The 17,853-nt window shown below is 36.5% G+C and overlaps 1 protein-coding gene across 1 annotated transcript; it reads left to right on the forward strand.

Moving 5' to 3' along the window:
• The first annotated feature begins 3,399 nt into the window (after nt 1–3,399).
• LOC149184713 (putative leucine-rich repeat receptor-like serine/threonine-protein kinase At2g24130) lies at nt 3,400–4,279 on the forward strand. The gene is made up of 2 exons (XM_089415424.1): nt 3,400–3,625; nt 3,813–4,279. The coding sequence occupies exons 1-2, from the start codon at nt 3,400–3,402 to the stop codon at nt 4,277–4,279; spliced, it is 693 nt and encodes a 230-aa protein (XP_089271550.1).
• Nucleotides 4,280–17,853: the final 13,574 nt, after the last annotated feature.

Genomic DNA, 17,853 nt, shown 5'->3' on the forward strand with positions numbered 1-17,853 from the left:
TTTTCATCTTATTCTACACACAAATACCTTTCCAATAGCGCAAGAAACGCATCAATCAGATTTCATATCAAAAAATTATGCCACTCAAAAATTTACTTTTTTGTTTCCAAAACCCTGACATTAACGTTTAAGTTATTTGTTGTCATTCATTAATTCTCCAAAATGTTCATCATTTGTTAATTGACTAATTAATTCTCCAAAACATTCATCATTCATTAATTGACTAATTAATTCTCTAAAACATTCATTAATTGACTAATTTATTCTCTAAAACATTTGTCGTTCATTAATTGACTAATTTATTAGGGTTTCAAAGGAATATGTTGAACAGTGAGTTTGGTTGTAGTTTTCTCATGATTGGTGTGTGTACGCGATTGAAATGAATACACCGCTTCCATCCCCCCAACGACGATGTGACAATTTAGCCCTCTCACCTTTACTTTTTCGCTATATAAATACCTCTAAAAAGCCCCACCTAAAACCACAAATCTCCCCTGCATCTTGGCTTCCCATTATTGATTTTCTCGGCTCCCTATTGGGAAACTATATGTTTCTGTGAAAAACAAACCCCACCCTACTCTCTCTCCATTGCCACATTTCCCCTCTCCCTCCCTGCTATTACAATTTAATTTTTTTCCATTTCAATCACCATGCCATGTCTCATTTTTATTTTTGATATTTTGTTTCTATCCTTCACTTTTTCTTCCTCCTCGTCTCCTCACTCATTTCACGATGATCGGGTACCACTGTTAGCATTCAAGAAGATAATCACCAGTGATCCCCATCACTGCATTGCCGATTGGAGTCATGCCAACCAATTGTGCAATTGGACTTCGATTACCTGTAGCCGCCGTCATCCACACATATTGGTGGCCCTCAACCTTAGCTCCATGGATCTGGCTGGGTCCATCTCCCCTTGCCTTGGCAATTGTCCTTTCTCTGCTCACTCGATCTCTCGGGAATGCACTCCATGGTGATATTCCACCTCAATTGGAATGTCTCTTTTGTTTTAGGAAGCTCTGGCTCGACTACAATGACTTGGAAGGAAATATCCCAAGTCAACTCAACGGCTGCAGAAATTTGGTTTCCTTGGCGCTTTTGTTCAACAATTTGAACGAAAATATCTCTTGAGAGTTGGGTTCTCTCCCACATTTGCAATATCTTTACTTGGGAGGAAACAGTCTCACAGGTACCATTCCCTCTTCGTTAGGAAATCTTTCAGCATTGATTATGTTAGACTTGTCAGTGAACAATCTCACAGGTGCTATTCCACCCCAATTGGGTCTTCTCACTAGATTGAAAGGATTTTTACTTCATACCAATGAATTTTTAGGAAACATTCCCTCTTCTCTCTCAAATATCTCTACTTTGGTTGGTCTATTCATTTGCACAAATAAATTGACTGGTAGCATTCAAAAGAATTAGGCTCGTTGACTAATTTTCAAATACTTTATTTATTTGAAACTGAATTTTCATCCACCCTACCCACTTCATTGTCAAATCTTTCCTCTTTGGTTGATTTGCAAATAACTACAAACAAACTCATTGGCCGCATTCCAAAAGAGTTGGGCCTTCTCACCAATCTTCGAAAACTTTACCTGTATGAAAATGACCTATTAGGGATGATTCCCAATTCTTTTTCAAATATGTCCTCTATGGTAGATTTTCAATTCTGCACAAACGAACTCAAAGGTAACATTCCTCAAGAATTGGGGCTGCTCTCTAATTTGCAAATCCTTTCCATGTATGAGAATCAATTGTCGAGCACCATTCCTGCTTCATTGTTAAATATGTTCAAGTTGAGTAAACTTGCTTTATGGAGAAATCAGCTAAGTGGAAACATGCAAAATTCCATCGGAAATTGTTCAAAAATTACCGAATTGGATCTAAGTTTTAACAAGTTGAGTGGGAGAGTGCCAATAGAGTTGGGTAGATTATCGCTTCTTAAACTACTAGGCTTACAATCCAATTAGATTGATAGTGGCAACACTTCAAACATGCCTTTTCTTGTAAATCTTACCAATTGTTCTCACTTGGAAAAATTACTTCTCTACAACAATAAACTAAGTGGTGTCTTGCCCCTTACCATAGGAAAACTTTCTACCAATTTGTCTCTGTTGGAATTGTCAAAAAATAAAATAAAAGGAAACATCCCTCCGCACATTGCCAATGTTAGTAGCATATCCTCTCTAAATTTAGCTACAAATATTTTAAATGACACCATTCCACATTTAGGAAACCTTGAAAAATTAGAAAGGATGCAATTGAGCAACAATATATTAGATGGAAACATTCTTGATGGTTTTGAACAATTACAACACCTTGGTCTCTTAGACATCAGCAATAACGTACTCTCTGGAAATATTCCCAATTCCCTTTCCTTTCCTTAAACAACTAAGAATACTCCATCTTCATCACAACAAGTTATTCGAAAGCATACCTTCCAACTTAGGAGATGGTATAAATTTGGAGTTGCTGGACTTGTCTTACAATAGACTCACTGGCAATATACCACATGAAATTGCTAAAATTTCTAATTTACAGTTCTATTTGAATTTGTCTTGAAATTTACTAGAAGGTTCTTTGCCGAAGGAGATTGGTAAAATTGCAAAGGCTCAAGCTATAGACATTTCTGTCAATCAGTTGACATGAGTCATTCCTGCTGAACATGAAGCTGCAGTGAACTACTGTCATTGAATTTATCTCAAAATTCCTTAAAAGGCTTTATTCCATATCCAATTGGAAATTTATAGAGTCTCATGCAACTGGATCTCTCTTCCAACTCCTTATCAGGGACAATGCCAGTTACTCTCAATAAGTTGAAGATGCTTCAGTATTTGAATTTGTCTTTTAACAATCTCATAGGGGAAATACCAAAAGGCTCTTTTTCGGAAAATCAAACAATTATCATCTCCTTAATTGGAAATCCTAGTCTTTGTGGACCACAAGAATTCCAATTGCCTACATGTCAAACTCCAAGAGGTCATTTTGCATTTGTCAAAAGGGTAGTATTCCCAGTAAGTGGATTTATTTCTTTTATATTATGTTGTCTACTTTTGGGATTGGAAAGGGAATCTGTGTATACAAAACTTTGTTTCCTCACCAGCCACTATACAATGGTTAGAGCACCCAAGGATCTCATATCAAGAGCTTCACATAGCAACTAATGGAATTGCTGAGGCCAATTTGCTAGGAGCAGGGAATTTTGGTTTAGTTTATAAAAGAATTTTGAGTGATGGCACAATTGTTGTTGTGAAAATCTTCTAGTTGCAAGATGACAATGTTGAAAAGAATTTTAAAGAAGAATTTGGTGTATTGCAAAAGGTTCGACATCGGAATCTGGTGAGAATCATCACCTCATGTTCCAACTCTCATTTCAAAGGATTAGTGTTCCAATTTATGTCTAATGGAAGCTTGGAGAAGCAATTGTATCATAATAGAGATGACAACAATGGTGAAGATGCATGTGAAATGGGACTAGAAACACGATTGGACATTGCCATAGATGTGGCCAATGCCATGGAATACATTCATCATGATTCTTTTGTACAAGTAGTGCATTGTGATTTAAAACCTAGCAATGTACTTTTAAATGAAGATATGATAGGCAATGTAACAGACTTTGGTATTGCAATATTTAATTGATGCAAATTTCACAAATTCACTTACTTCAACATCTTTTATGAAAGGATCCATAGGCTACATTGCTCTAGGTATGACATTTTACAATGTTAAATTTACTTGTCTTTAATAATCAACAATATTTGTATGTGTTGGTTTAATAAATTTGATGAAGATTGTCTTCAATGCAGAGTATGGATTGGGTGAGACAGTTTCTACCAAAGGAGATATTTACAATGATGGCATTTTGTTATTAGAAATGCTTACTAGAAATCGACCAACTAGTGACATGTTCTCCCGAGACTTAAACTTGCACAAGTGGGCGAAGCTAGCATTTCCAAACAAAGTCAAGGAGGTAATTGACCATTATCTTTTTAGTGAAGTGGATGAAAATGAATTTGAAGAAAATGCTCTACATGAATGCCTACTTTCTTTGCTACATGTTGGTTTGCTTTGTTCAAGTAATTCACCTAATGACCGACCAACTATGAGAGATGTGGTAATGGTGTTGAAGAACCTTAGAGATGATTTGGGGGAAAATGCAGTTGCTTCTAAGAGATTAAGAAAAAGCATGTCCAATTTGCTTAGCAATATAAATGTAGCAAGAAATGATGCGTGTGCATCAAATGCCCAAAGTTCTTCTACATTTAGTTTGTAAAAATTTCAATGCGTAGATATTCTAGTATTGTCATCATCTTCTTTATCAAATTTTGTTATGTTTATATCTATTTATGATAATTTCCAATATAAAAATTATATTCTCTTGTAATACAATGTTATGTGATTTACTACTTTACATTTAATTTGATTTATATCATATATCCATGATGTTAATATTCTTATAATAGTAAATATGTTATGGAAATATTAACCAACTATTTATATTTTTAAGTAATGATTTGTTTTTTTATAAAAGAATTTATAACCACAATCTTCAATCCAATCAATTAATTTATTAACATTATTTTCAATTATTAAATAATATTTTGCTAATATATATTCTTTATGTATTATTCTAAGATGTTGAAATTTAATTTATTTAAAATTAAAAAACATTTTTATATTTTTAATAAAAGTAAAATAAAAATTAATGAACTTACTAAAAACTATATGAAATAAAATTAGAACATTTGATTAAAAAACCATTTATAATACCTATATACATCATCTTGTATATTTTCAAATTTTTTGTATCGTGAATATCATTTTTAATCATTATTTTCATGTTTGATTATAAGATTTGTTCCAACGAAATTTGTAATTTAATTTAATATGTGAATTTTTTTTAATGAAAAATGCTATTTAATATACGAAAGGTAGAAAATACATTGATATAAAATTGCAACCTTTTTTTTGAAATTTATATATTGATTGTGAATTTATATGTTAACGGCATATAGGTAGGTAATTGGGTGCCAAGAAAACAAACTAAGCAAAAGGAAGTGGCCAAAGAGAGCGAAACCTCCATGGAACTTGAAATTGCAGAAGTCCCAGGCCTACCCTAGTATAAGGAACGGAGCCTTCCCCATTTTTCATATCACTTCCTCTCTTGTTTCATCCCAATCACATAAGTGGGAGGAATTTCGATAGCGGCATCCCTTCAGAAGAATTAGCTGTTCTCATTCAATGGAAAACATTTGTTCATTATGAGAGGCAGGGTGGCACTATTATATCGGGTTGTTTCCTAAAATGTCTAATTAGATACTATCTTTGTAAATTGTTAATGCCTTTACCTTTTTTACATAGCCATATTTACTTGTGCAAGATAATGATCTACTCTAGTTTTCTATCACGAAAATTTGAATCCAGGCTTAAAAAATGTTTATAATATTTTTTTAAGACATTAACTAATAAAGTGTGGGGTGTTAACAATTTACACAATTATGTCTTAAAATTGCTTTTTCTTGATTAAGAGGTTTTTTTCTTGGAGGTAAGGAAATAGTTTAAACCCTACTCTCTTATGGACCATCATGTGGTCATTCCAAGTGGCTTGGTTTTCCTTGAATAATGGTGCCTAGTCAGCTTGCATGTGTAGATAATAGGCAATATGATCTGAAATGGGGCACTAAAGACTTCTTTGTAACTTACAAGAACCTCTCCTTCTCCAAAGCTTAAACAATTTCCAAGATCTATGCTTATGAATGATAAATTTGTGGAATTAAGGGTGCTTGAAATAGGTGTATGCTTATGTTTTCCTTTAACTATTAAGTGCTTTAAGTTTATTTGTTTTAACTGATATAAAACATATAACAACAAACGGAATGCAGCAATAAGCAATCACACATAACAACAATATAATATGGAGTTCACCGAAACCTCCTGGGCTATGTCTCCTTGAGCTCTAATCAAATCGATTAGACTCTTTGGGATTATGGTATTGCTTCTTTTACAAGTTCCACACTCAACTCCACAAGAATACCATTTTTATCCCCGGCTGTTTGGCTCTTTGGATCTCAGCTCTTGGCTCTAGCTCTCGGCTTTGCTACTCACTCTAGTGCTGGCTCTCGCTCTCGCTCTCAGCTCTGGCTATGGCTCTGGCTCTAGCTCTTAGCTCTGGCTCTTGCTCTGGCTCTGGCTCTTGGCTCTAGCTCTTGCTTTGGCTCTTGGCTCTGGCTCTGGCTCTTGGCTCTGGCTCTTTGTGTTATCAGTGTTTCTCTTGGCCTCCAAGCGAATCCTGTCAATTGTGCTCTTTGCGATGTGGCTCTTTGCCCAGCTGTGAGCTCCCTGAAGGGAAACTTGCTCTAGCATGGAAAATTCTAAAGGGAGGCTTAACTTCTTCGCCTGGCTCTCTAGCCTTTGAAGAATCCTTCGACTCTGTGGCTCCTTTGTCGTTCCTCTCTGTGCAATCATTCCTTTGCAGCTCCTCTGCTCCTTGTCTCTTCGATTGGCCCTCTGGATCTTTGGCTCCTTGGCTCTGTGTCTGGCCATCTAGCTTTGTGGCTCTGTGTATAACACATTCCTGTGACAAACACATCATTGTTTCAATATGCATCATTTGTTACAAAATGCCCGCTTACAGTGTGGCATAATGATTTTAGAACAGGGAAAGCTACAAAGAAAATATACACAGGTGGCCTTTCTTTTTGGAAAATTCCCAAAAACGACCATATTTCCAATACATAGAGGTATTCAGATTTACATAGGACAACATGAGCAAAACGATTTATCCGAACTTCAAATAATATGCAATCACACTTATAATCCCTTTCGGGTCCGACTCCTTATCACATATCGCAATCCCATTGCGTAGGCCAAAAACCCAAATACACGAGAAATACAAAGAAAATATGCAAAGGCCAGATTTCAAATATTATGAAATCGCGTCCATAACCTTATCGGGTTCGTGCCTTGATTGCATATTGCAATTGCACTTCGCATGGATCTGGTGCTTCCCAATCCTTTGCATTCCCCGATCTCTGATCTCTGACCGCTTCGATCGCTGATATCGCATATCGCATATCGCATCGACATGGGTCTATGTCTCTGCTCCTCTGATCGCCCGATCGCCCGATTGCCAACATTGTAATCGCTTTGTCAACGTATCACATGTTGCAATTGCATATATAAATGGCCCTTTGCATTGTCATGATCCCGATCGCCGATATCGATGATCGCATATCACAACTGCATTGGTGCAGGGGTTTGGTGCTTTGCTCCACCGATCGCCTGATCACCGATTACTTTAATCATAGTCGCAAGTTGCAACGGCCCAAGGTCCAAACACACAACTTAGCTCTTCTCCGATGTTATTTTCTCAAGGAGCCTTTAAGTCCCTTTTATAAGAAATTGCCTCTTTTTCAAAGGACAATGGGAAAATTTCTTTTTACAGTATCTTTTTCATTCGAAGTCCGTTTTCTCCCATTCAAATTGCGTTAGATTCAAAATGAAGAGATCTATGTAATGAGACTACTTCCATGAGTATACTTTGACTTTCATTTTCCTCTATGAGGAATATTTTTAAACTTAAGAGTCTATGTTAGATCCATTTTGGATCATGCCTTCCCTCTAAAAAAACTTTTGGACTCCAAAACACTGATATACTGATCTAAACAGTAGATGAGAGTATGCCACCCTCTTCTTTCAGCCTCCATACACTTGCCTTGCATAGTGCCTCTAATCCAAAGCCTTTGAACACTTCCTTCCAGGATGTGCTTGTTCTCCTGGAAAGAACTTTCTTCCTCCTATTAAAATTGTCCTCCTTGATTTCATGCAGAACTCCTACTGAGAATGTTTACAGAAGGTAGTTTGAACCTCTCTTCTTGGATCATTAATCCAAGTTGGCTCAAACAAATGTGAAGTTACATCTTCTTCACAAAAAATTACATTTTTATCTGTTTAAAAAATGTTCTATTGACATCTTGTCAAGAACAACAGAATTACAGACAAAACTGGATGGCCTAAACTCCTGCTTCAGCAAAAGAAATAGATTTCACATCTTGTGAACTACCTCCATGTCTTTATATCTGCATAAAAAATGATTGACTAGATAACAAGCCAACAAAACATGCCCTTAAAAAAATTGACCCTTCAAGTCAAGCATGTAGAAAAAATAACTTTAGGATTCTTTTTCAAAGATGAAACACTTTTTCATTATCTCCATCTTGGAGACCAAATCAACTTTTTCCAAGTTGACATTACATTACATGCATGTTGACAACAAAGTAATCAACTCTTCAAGTTAATCACACATACATGTTCAAATACAAGGAAATAATCAACATCCTTGTGTTCATGCATATCATGCTTATGCATGCATTTCACCTTCAAATTTTTGCTTAAGTACACTGTACTTTCTAAGCTGAAATGAATATAATGTTGCAGCAATAAAGTGAACCTCCTACTCAACCTTTCCATTCACCTTCTTGGTAAAACCCTGCAACTTGCATTTCATTAGCAAAGAAATGAAAATAAATGTGATACATTTCTTTTCACATCAAAAGATATGCAACTTTAATTAGATAAGAAATCTAACCATTTCTAACCAATCCATTTCAAAGGTCCTTCCTTTGTCTGCACATCAATAGCAACATGTGAATTATCCTGAAACACATCATTTATGGAATCGTCCTTTCCATTCCTTCCATTCTTTCTTTCCACCTTCTTCAAGTTTCGTGGAAGCATTGTTGGATTCAAAATCCAACACTTTTCAGCAATGTGTCCTTGCTTATGGCAATAAGTGAAACACATGTGCATCTTCTTGTCAGCATGATTTGCCTTGTCCAGTGGACCTTTGGCTTCTTGCTTCTGTTCCTTCAAAAGTTACTTGTATGTGGCCATTCTCTTCCAACATCTAGAAACACTATGGTTATCCAAACCACAAAAGGAGCATGCAATTCTTTTCCATTGCCTATGTGGAAATTTATCATGCTTTACATAACCAAGAGGAAGATGATTAGAACCAGATTTATACCCTTCCTTTTCACCTTTATTACCTTCATGAGGAGGTGAATTGAATGAAGAAGTAGCTCCCTCTGGAACACCATCAAACTCTTCAATGGTTTCAGAGTTTCCATAACTCTCTAGTTCAAGTGTATGCTTATGAACACCTTTGTCCTGCAAAGTATGTTTCAAACTATTGCATTCCCAAAGAATACAATCTTTACACTCTTGAGGTAGAAGACCTGCAATGAAACTCCTTCTTGGAACTATTTCAATTGTCTTCATGGAAAGGTTGGAACTTTCTCCATAATACTGTCCATAGCCAAGACCCAAATACTTAGGCCTTTCCTCAACCATTATTGGCTCAACAATACCCTGTGCATGTTTTCCCAAGCCTTTTCCTTCATAGCCCATCTTGTACATTAACTTGGAACCTATGCCTCTAGTATGTTTTTCAAAAGAACCAACATAAACATTCTTAGAGGAATTTGAAGACAAACTGGAATTGTTTTCCTCTTCTTCAAGCTGATACTTGACTAAGGCTTCTTTGGCAACAAAGAGTTGTGTCTCCAACTCATGCATCCTTTCCAGGTTCATATTTGCAATATGAAGTTGGCTCTCCATTTCCTGCAATTTGTCAGAAAGCAACTGCTTCTCTTCCTTCATGGAATTCAACTGCTCTCGTAGTATGATGCTCTTCCTTCCATCCTCATACATTTCTCTCACCATATCCATCATGGTGAACAAGTCTTGCTTCATGTCTTTACCACAGAATCTTATGATGAAGGAGGAATTTGAGGACTCACTTGTAGAAGTCGTCATTACAATAACTTAAAACGAGATTAACAAAGAGGTTATTCAAGCAACCTTTTGCAACAAACCTCTTGTGCTTCAAGGATTGCTTTGAGGTCCTTTGGGATAAGAAGAATGCCTTCAGTCCTTCCTCCTTCTTGTCCTCTCTTGGACTTAGCTATCAGTAGCTTTCCTAATCCTTTGCAAACTAAAACAACAGTCAGTTTACAAACAATCAAACAATCAATCCCTGACTGTTTAAACACCTTTCAAGTCAAATAAACATATAGAATTCTCTGTCAATCAAGCATTCTGATCTGGTACCACCTGCATCATGATACAACCTGCTCTAGTATAACTTTTCTTTGATATAACTACCTGACCTAAGGTAGTGATATTTCCAAGCTCTGATACCACCTAATCTGAAATGGGGCACTAAAGGCTTCTTTGTAACTTACAAGAACCTCTCCCACTCCAAAGATTAAACAATTTCCAAGATCTATGCTTATGATTGATAAATTTGCGGAATTAAGGGTACTTGAAATAGGTGTATGCTTATGTTTTCCTTTCACTGTTAAGTGCTTTAAGTTTATTTTCTTGAACTGATATAAAACATATAACAACAAATGCAATGCAGCAGTAAGCAATCGCACATAACAGCAATATAATATGGAGTTCACCAAAACCTCTTGGGCTACATCTCCTTGAGCTCTAATCAACTCGATTAGACTCTTAGGGATTATGGTAATGTTTCTTTTATAAGTTCCATGCTCAACTCCAAGGGTTTATAGCTGCATACCAATGGACGTAGAAAACCATTTTTATCCTTGGCTATTTGGCTCTCTGGCTCTCAGCTCTTGGCTCTGGCTCTTAGCTCTAGCTCTCTACTCTGGCTCTGGCTCTAGCTCTGGCTCTCGGCTCTGGTTCTCATTCTGGCTCTTGGCTCTCACTCTTTGTGTTATTAGTGCTTCGCTCAGCCTCCAAGCGAATCCTGTCAATTGTGCTCTTTGCGTTGTGGCTCTTTTCCCAGCTGTGAGATCCCTAAAGGGAAACTTGCCCTCTCAAGGAAACTTCTAAAGGGAGGCTTAACTTCTTCACTTGGCTCTCTAGCCTTTGAAGAATCCTTCTAATTTGTGGCTCCTCTGCCATTCATCTCTGTGAAATCATTCCTTTGTAGCTCTACGGCTCCTCTGCTCCCTATCTCTTCGACTAGCCCTCTGGCTCTCTGGCTCTATGGCTTTGCGTCTGACCATCTGGCTCTGTGGCTCTGGGTATAACGCATTCCTATTACAAACACATAATTGTTTAAAAATGCATCATTTGTTACAAAATGCCCACTTACAGCATGGCACAATGATTTTAGAATAGGGACAATTACAAAGAAAATACACATGCGGCCTTTCTTTTGGGCAAATTCCCGAAAATGACCATATTTCCAATACATAGAGGTATTCGGATTTACATAGGAAAACATGAGCGAAACGACTCATCCGGACTTCAAATAATATGCAATCACATTTATAATCCCTTTCGGGTCCAGTTCTTATCGCATATCGCAATCGCTTTGCCTAGGCCAAAAACCCAAATACACGGGAAATACAAAGAAAATTCGCAAAGGCCGAATTTCAAATATTATGAAATCGTGTCCATAACCTTATTGGGTCCATGCCTTGATCACATATTTCAATCATACATTGCATGGATCTGGTGCTTCCCAGTCCTTTGCATTCCCTGATCTCCGATCTCCGACTGCTCTGATCGCCGATATCGCACATCACATATCGCATTGGCATGGGTCTATGTCTTTGCTCCTTTGATCGCCCAATCGTCTGATCGCCAATATGAAAATCGCTTTGTTAGTGTATCACATGTTGCAATCACATATATAAACAGTCCTTTGTATTGTCTCGATCTCAATCGCCGATCGCCAATCGCTGATCACCGATATCGGTAATCGCATATCAAAGCTTCATTGGCATAGGGGTCTAGCGCTTCGCTCCGCCGATCGCTCGATTGTAGATTTCTTTAATTGCAATCACAAGTCGCAACGACCCAAGGTTCAAACACACTGCTTGGCTCTTCTTTGATGCAATTTCCTTAAGGAGCCTCTAAGTCCCTTTTATAAGAAATTGCCTCCTTTTCAAAGGACAATGGGAAAATTTCTTTTTACAATATCTTCTTCATCTGAAGTCCGTTTTCGCCCATTCAAATTATGTTAGATTCATAATGAAGAGATCTAGGTAATGATACTACTTCTAGGAGCATCCTTTGACTTTCATTTTCCCCTGTGAGGATTATTTTTGCCACTGTTTAAAAAATAAATAAATAAAAACAATTTACACTCACTATTATAATATTTCATTTAAATTAACAATATAATGACTATTATAATATCTTTCTTTAAAAATTGACCATTTGTAATGTTAATATAACCAACATAGATACATCTTAAGTATGGATCTAACATGAGCTAAGAGGGATTAAATATGGATCTAACATGAGCTGAAAGGAATCAAATTTCTTCACATGCAAGCTTCTTTAGAGTGCAAAATACAATGTTATTTTTAGTTGTTTAAATTATATTTTTTAATGCTAAATAGAGTATGAGAGGGACGTGGAAAGTGATAAAAACTTATTCAAAGAGAGCTAGTACCTTAGCTTCTTCTTTATGCATGTAACTGAGTAATCTTTCCAATACAACATATATTATTATAGTATATAAAAATACATGCCCCCTTCTAAGGGAAAGGTAACATGATAAACATCATTATCGTGTATGCAAATGCAATTCCCTTTTCGAAAACCATATTTCCCAAGATATAGCTATTTACGAAGTCTATTGTATGCACAAAGACATACGTTGTTCTAAAAGAAAACTAATGCGTTAGTCGTTATTTCTTGCATGCAGATATATGTATTTTACAAAGGAAATATAGTGCATTTATTACATGTAATTACTTGTTTTCCTTTCCAGGATCTAACATAATAATTATTCTTTTCTGCACACAAATCCATGTTTTTATTTAAAAGATCTAACACAATAGTTTTACAAATCCATGTTTCTCTTTAAAATATCTAACACAATAGCTCTATTTTCACGCATGTAAAGAAAATCTTTCTTTTCACGAATCCCATCACAATTTTAGTATGCCTTATACATGTAATACATATCTCTTCCCCAACGAATCTATCAAAATTAAACATATACCCTTTTACAAGGGATTAGCAATACGACTATGATTCTTGCATAGAAATACACCATGTGAATACATAATATTTCCCATAATAGTTATTATTTTAGCACGGAACCATAACCTTATCTAAGGGAACTATCATTATAAGTATTATACTTGCATGCAAAAATATATGTCCAAAAGGAATTGACATAATAGCTATGACACTAGCATACAACTACATGTTCTTCTCCAAGGGAAAGCTTAATATTCAATACATGCTCTTTTGCAAAAGAATGTTTTTCAAGAGAAAACTAATTCAACTTATTCCCCTTTCAAGATATGATATGTATTCATGTCTTTTACTCGAAAGATTCACATGCAAGAATTATTTCAAAAGAATAGCAAAATAAATATATACATAAGCACACACACATGTTTCTTTTCCAAGAAACCAAATGCATATCTTTTTTCAAGGAACTCCAACACAATAGTGATATTTTTCCTGCATGCAAAAGTCATATTCCTTTTAAAGAAAATCTACTTGAGGACAATATCATCATGGGAAGCAAGGAAAATATTAAAGATATTATTACCTCAAGTGCTAAGGACAAGATGTGGTATGCTAAGGAGATGGAGGGTAAAAGGAAGCTAAGGTACTATAAGGAGGTAATTAACCCCACCCTCGATAACCAGAACTACCTCTCTATGTTGACTAGCACTAAGAAGAAAATGAACATCACTAGGATCAAAACGAACTCTCATGAGCTTCGGAGTGAGACCGGGGAGTGGTCTACTCCCAAGATTCTCTGGGACGATATAATTTGTCATATTTGTGATATTAAGAAGGAAGGAGATGAAAAACACTTCCTTTTAGACTGCTTGACTCTTGCCCACGTCGCTCTCAATTTCCTATCATCAATCACACGTCTAATCTTCTTGACTTATTAATCCAACCCAACTATAGTGATCTTGGAATGCTTCTTTCCCCACTCTTTGATCACAAAAACACGATTTTGAAGAATGACATTTAGACTCTCTTTTCTTGAAGTCTGATAGACCACAATGGTCTTAGTGGACGTTAATCATCATCATCAATATCTAGTTTAAATCGACAATACGACAACTATTATAATACGTCTCTTTAAAAATTGACCCTATTTAATGTTAATATAAAATATTTAATTAAATTAATATTTAAAAAACTAAAATATATAATTATATTTAATATTTGTTTTATTTCTATTTTTATAATTCTTTTACTAATTTAAAATGAATATAAAATCAATAAGAATAAGATTTATTATAATATCTCGTTTAAATTGACAATACAATAAGTATTATAATATCTATCCAAAAAAAATGACAATTTATAATGTTAACATAAAAATTAAAAAATTAAAAAATATTTAATTAAATTAATATTTACCAGGATAAAATTATGTAGATATATTTAATATTTTTTTTTTTTTTTTTTCAGTTTTTATACTAATTTAGAATGAAATATAAAATCAATAAAAAATGTTTATTAACAAAATTCAAGTGAGTAGGAGTTAATTTTACTAGGGAAGATTGACATAATGATTAGAAATATGCTTTAAATTAAAGTAAGTTTTTATAAAAAAAAACATTAATTTTTTCTTTTATACATTCACTTGGCTCATTACAACTAAAAAACAAAAAAATTTAGAGCCTTTATTAATAGCTTTTTGTCCTTCGAAGACAAATCATTATAAATTACTCTCATAAATAAATCAAGAGACCCAATCACAACCTCAAATACAAATTTACATGATAATGCATTAAAGTATATAAATTCATAGCTACTGTTGTCAAATACCAAAGTAATGTCTCGAAATTAATGTTTTGTAATTTCTAAATGGAAGTTCTACAATGGATAATATTGGTATTAGATCAGGTTTCTTTGGGCATATTATGAGCATTCATAGGGAGATCTATTCTTGATTAAGCTGAAAGTTATAAAACCTTAGCCATGGCTAATGAATCGATTAATAACCTTGAAGATCTAACAAAGGAAATGTTTGCACGGCTAGGAGCGCAAGTCACAGATAAAAACACTGATTTGAACATCTTCATGGTGGCCCTAACAAATAAGCTCAAGCTATTCAAATAATATAGAGGTTATAATGGAAAGGTTATATTAGATGGGAGATTAAGGGATCGAGAAGAACCAAAGAGGGAGCGTAAGAAAGAACCTAAAAAGGAAAAATTTAGTTCAAGTGTCGTGAAGCATTCATAATCCTTGTTCAAGATGGAATCGAAGGTTAACATCAAGTCATATCAAGGTGAGATTTACGCTTTGAAGTGAAATCACTGGTTACAATATTTAGAGGTTCATTTTAGTGTTCAACACATAGAAGAAGAACATAAAAATTCATTTGCATGTCTAAAATTATAGGGCCATACCATTACATGGTGAGAATGCCACATCGAATCCCTGAGACTTGAGGGAGATCCTCCAATGACTAAGTGTAAGGATATCAAAACTCTCATAAAGTCTATGGTATCGGGTATGTAAAGGATCAGTGGATTTGAGAGTTGATTTGATGCAGTGTGCTAAGAGTTGATTTGTCGCAGAAAGAGTTTTGGCATTTTTTAGTGTTGTTTTGTTATTGATTGTCAAGGATGACTTATTGAGTAGATTGATGGTTAAGCTATTCCATATTGTATTTGTTGAAATGTCTAATGAATTGGCTTGGTGTCAAGCAATCAGGATTGCTCAACTTGCTATGGGTGCCACATTACCACCGCACCCTCATTAATACAATTTGCATATGCTAACTGCTTACATTGGTGCACGATGGGTGCCTATGGCTAGGAGGGCCCATTCCCATCATAGATATGCTCATTCACAGGATTACAAACCTGCCATATGAAGGTCTAAACCCAGCCAAGGAGTGGAAAAGCGAGAGAGAAGGAGCTTGTAGAGTGAATGAAGAAAGATTACAAACTAGTAAAGAAGTTTTGTAGGTACTCAATTCTATCTATCTCCAACCCTGCAGTTCAATTGGATGCACAGATATTGGCAGGAAAGGTGATGAGGAAGTGATGCGTTGATGAAGTTTTGGTGCCTGTAGTGTCCCTATTTGCATAATATGTGAAGGGCGTGCAATTCAACTGGTCCAAGTATCTCTGTCAGGAGTTCCTAGCAAATTGCCATGAGGCCCATGATGAAACCAAGCCATTTCATTATGCTTGGTTACTATTGTCTATTGTGTTAGTTGCATGGGATATGCCGTAGGATAGCCAGTTTCCTCCACTGGATGAAGGATTGCCGGAGGCAGCATAGTTCGCCTCCTTATGGGCTACAAAGGACCCCACACAAATCACAAAGAACAAAAAAAATTGGGTCTTGATGGAATCAAGTCTCAGCATGGAAATTAACCAGCATCCAAGGTTGTCCCCAACCTTGTAAACTCAGTTGTCATCCTACACAACCTTCAAGGCTAACTTCCATAGGGTGTATATCCAGGCACAGAAGGATCCACCACAGAAGTGGGATGACTTGCCATATTTGGTGACGAAGATCGATGTGTAGGAGGCAGTGGCGCGATGGCCAGTAGAGTGGCACGTCCCTTCAGATCTAGCTGTTGGGCCAAGCACGAGTGCGAAGAGTGCTGCCGTGAAGAAAAGGAAGGAGGCAACTAAGCAGGCTGCACAGAACCTGGATGCATAGAAAAAGAAGGATGTTGCAGAGAAGGCTCGCGTTGAGAAGGAACACGCTGCCAAGGAGAAGGTGGAGCAGGAGCAGTGCAAGACTCAGAAAGGTGACAAGTCACCTTCGTTAGAAATAGAAACAGAAGAGCTTACAGGACAAGGCAATGGAGGCAAGGAAGGGCAGTGCACTCCCTTCATTCTAAAAAGGCATGAACTGGAGCAACAAGCTAGACTGAGGAAGAAGCAGAAAGATCAAAAAACCCAAGTTGATCCCATGGTACTCACAGAAAGCGATCTGGATGAGATCGGTGATAAAATTAGGGACACTGCAATAGAAGTACTATAGCAGTTTGAACAACAGTACGTGCAGAATTTGGGAGGACTATAGAAGGATCTCTGAGAGTTGTAGCAACAAGCAATCGAGATCCAAGAAGATGTCAAGAAGGCGAGCGACGCACAAGGCAGTTTGGCATGGGGTAAAAGAACAGTCGCGGAGATGGTTCCATGGCCACATGATGTGCGAGTCTTCCCCTTGCCTGTAGGTTCAGTTTGCACCAATACTGAGGAACAATGCACCCTCCTTGAAAAAATCCCAAGTATGGGCTTGAACCTTGCCGCGATCTCACTGGGTTCATTGCACACATTACTACAGGGATTCATGGAAGAGCTTCCCACCAGGTAACATAGAGCACTCAGTGCTGTCAGCGAAATCAAAGTTAATAATCAACAATTGTTTGCTGAAAAGATGCAGGTTTTGTAGGAGAAGGAGACGCTTCAGGTGCATAGTTCACGATTGGAGTCAGCAGTTGTTGAGGCATGCAGGATGATTCCTAAGCTTCATATCCCTAACAATGCATAACCATAAGAGAAGATTAGAAAATTAGTTGCTGGTGTGCGCGAAGCCAAAGCTGAATTAACCAAGTTCAATTTGAACTCAACATGAAGATCACTAAGCTACAATTAAAGTTGCATCCCACGACTCCATCGGAGGTCTGGGAGCAGCGCAGAGCCGTGATCAAGGAAGGAATGACCACTCTAGATTCCACTGTTGTAGACTGAACAACCTTATTTGAGCAAGCTATGGAGTTGGTCACAAATTTGTAGGAATATCCTAACCTGTAGACACTTAATATAGAGGTCAGGGAACTAAAGCAGAAGTACGACAAAGTTATGGCAACGATGCACTCCATCGCACCAGCGCAATGCCTAG

Source organism: Pinus tabuliformis, chromosome 3_2 (assembly GCF_031772625.1).
Source record: "Pinus tabuliformis cultivar Carrire ecotype Pingquan chromosome 3_2, CPIR1, whole genome shotgun sequence".
Taxonomy (NCBI): domain Eukaryota; kingdom Viridiplantae; phylum Streptophyta; class Pinopsida; order Pinales; family Pinaceae; genus Pinus; species Pinus tabuliformis.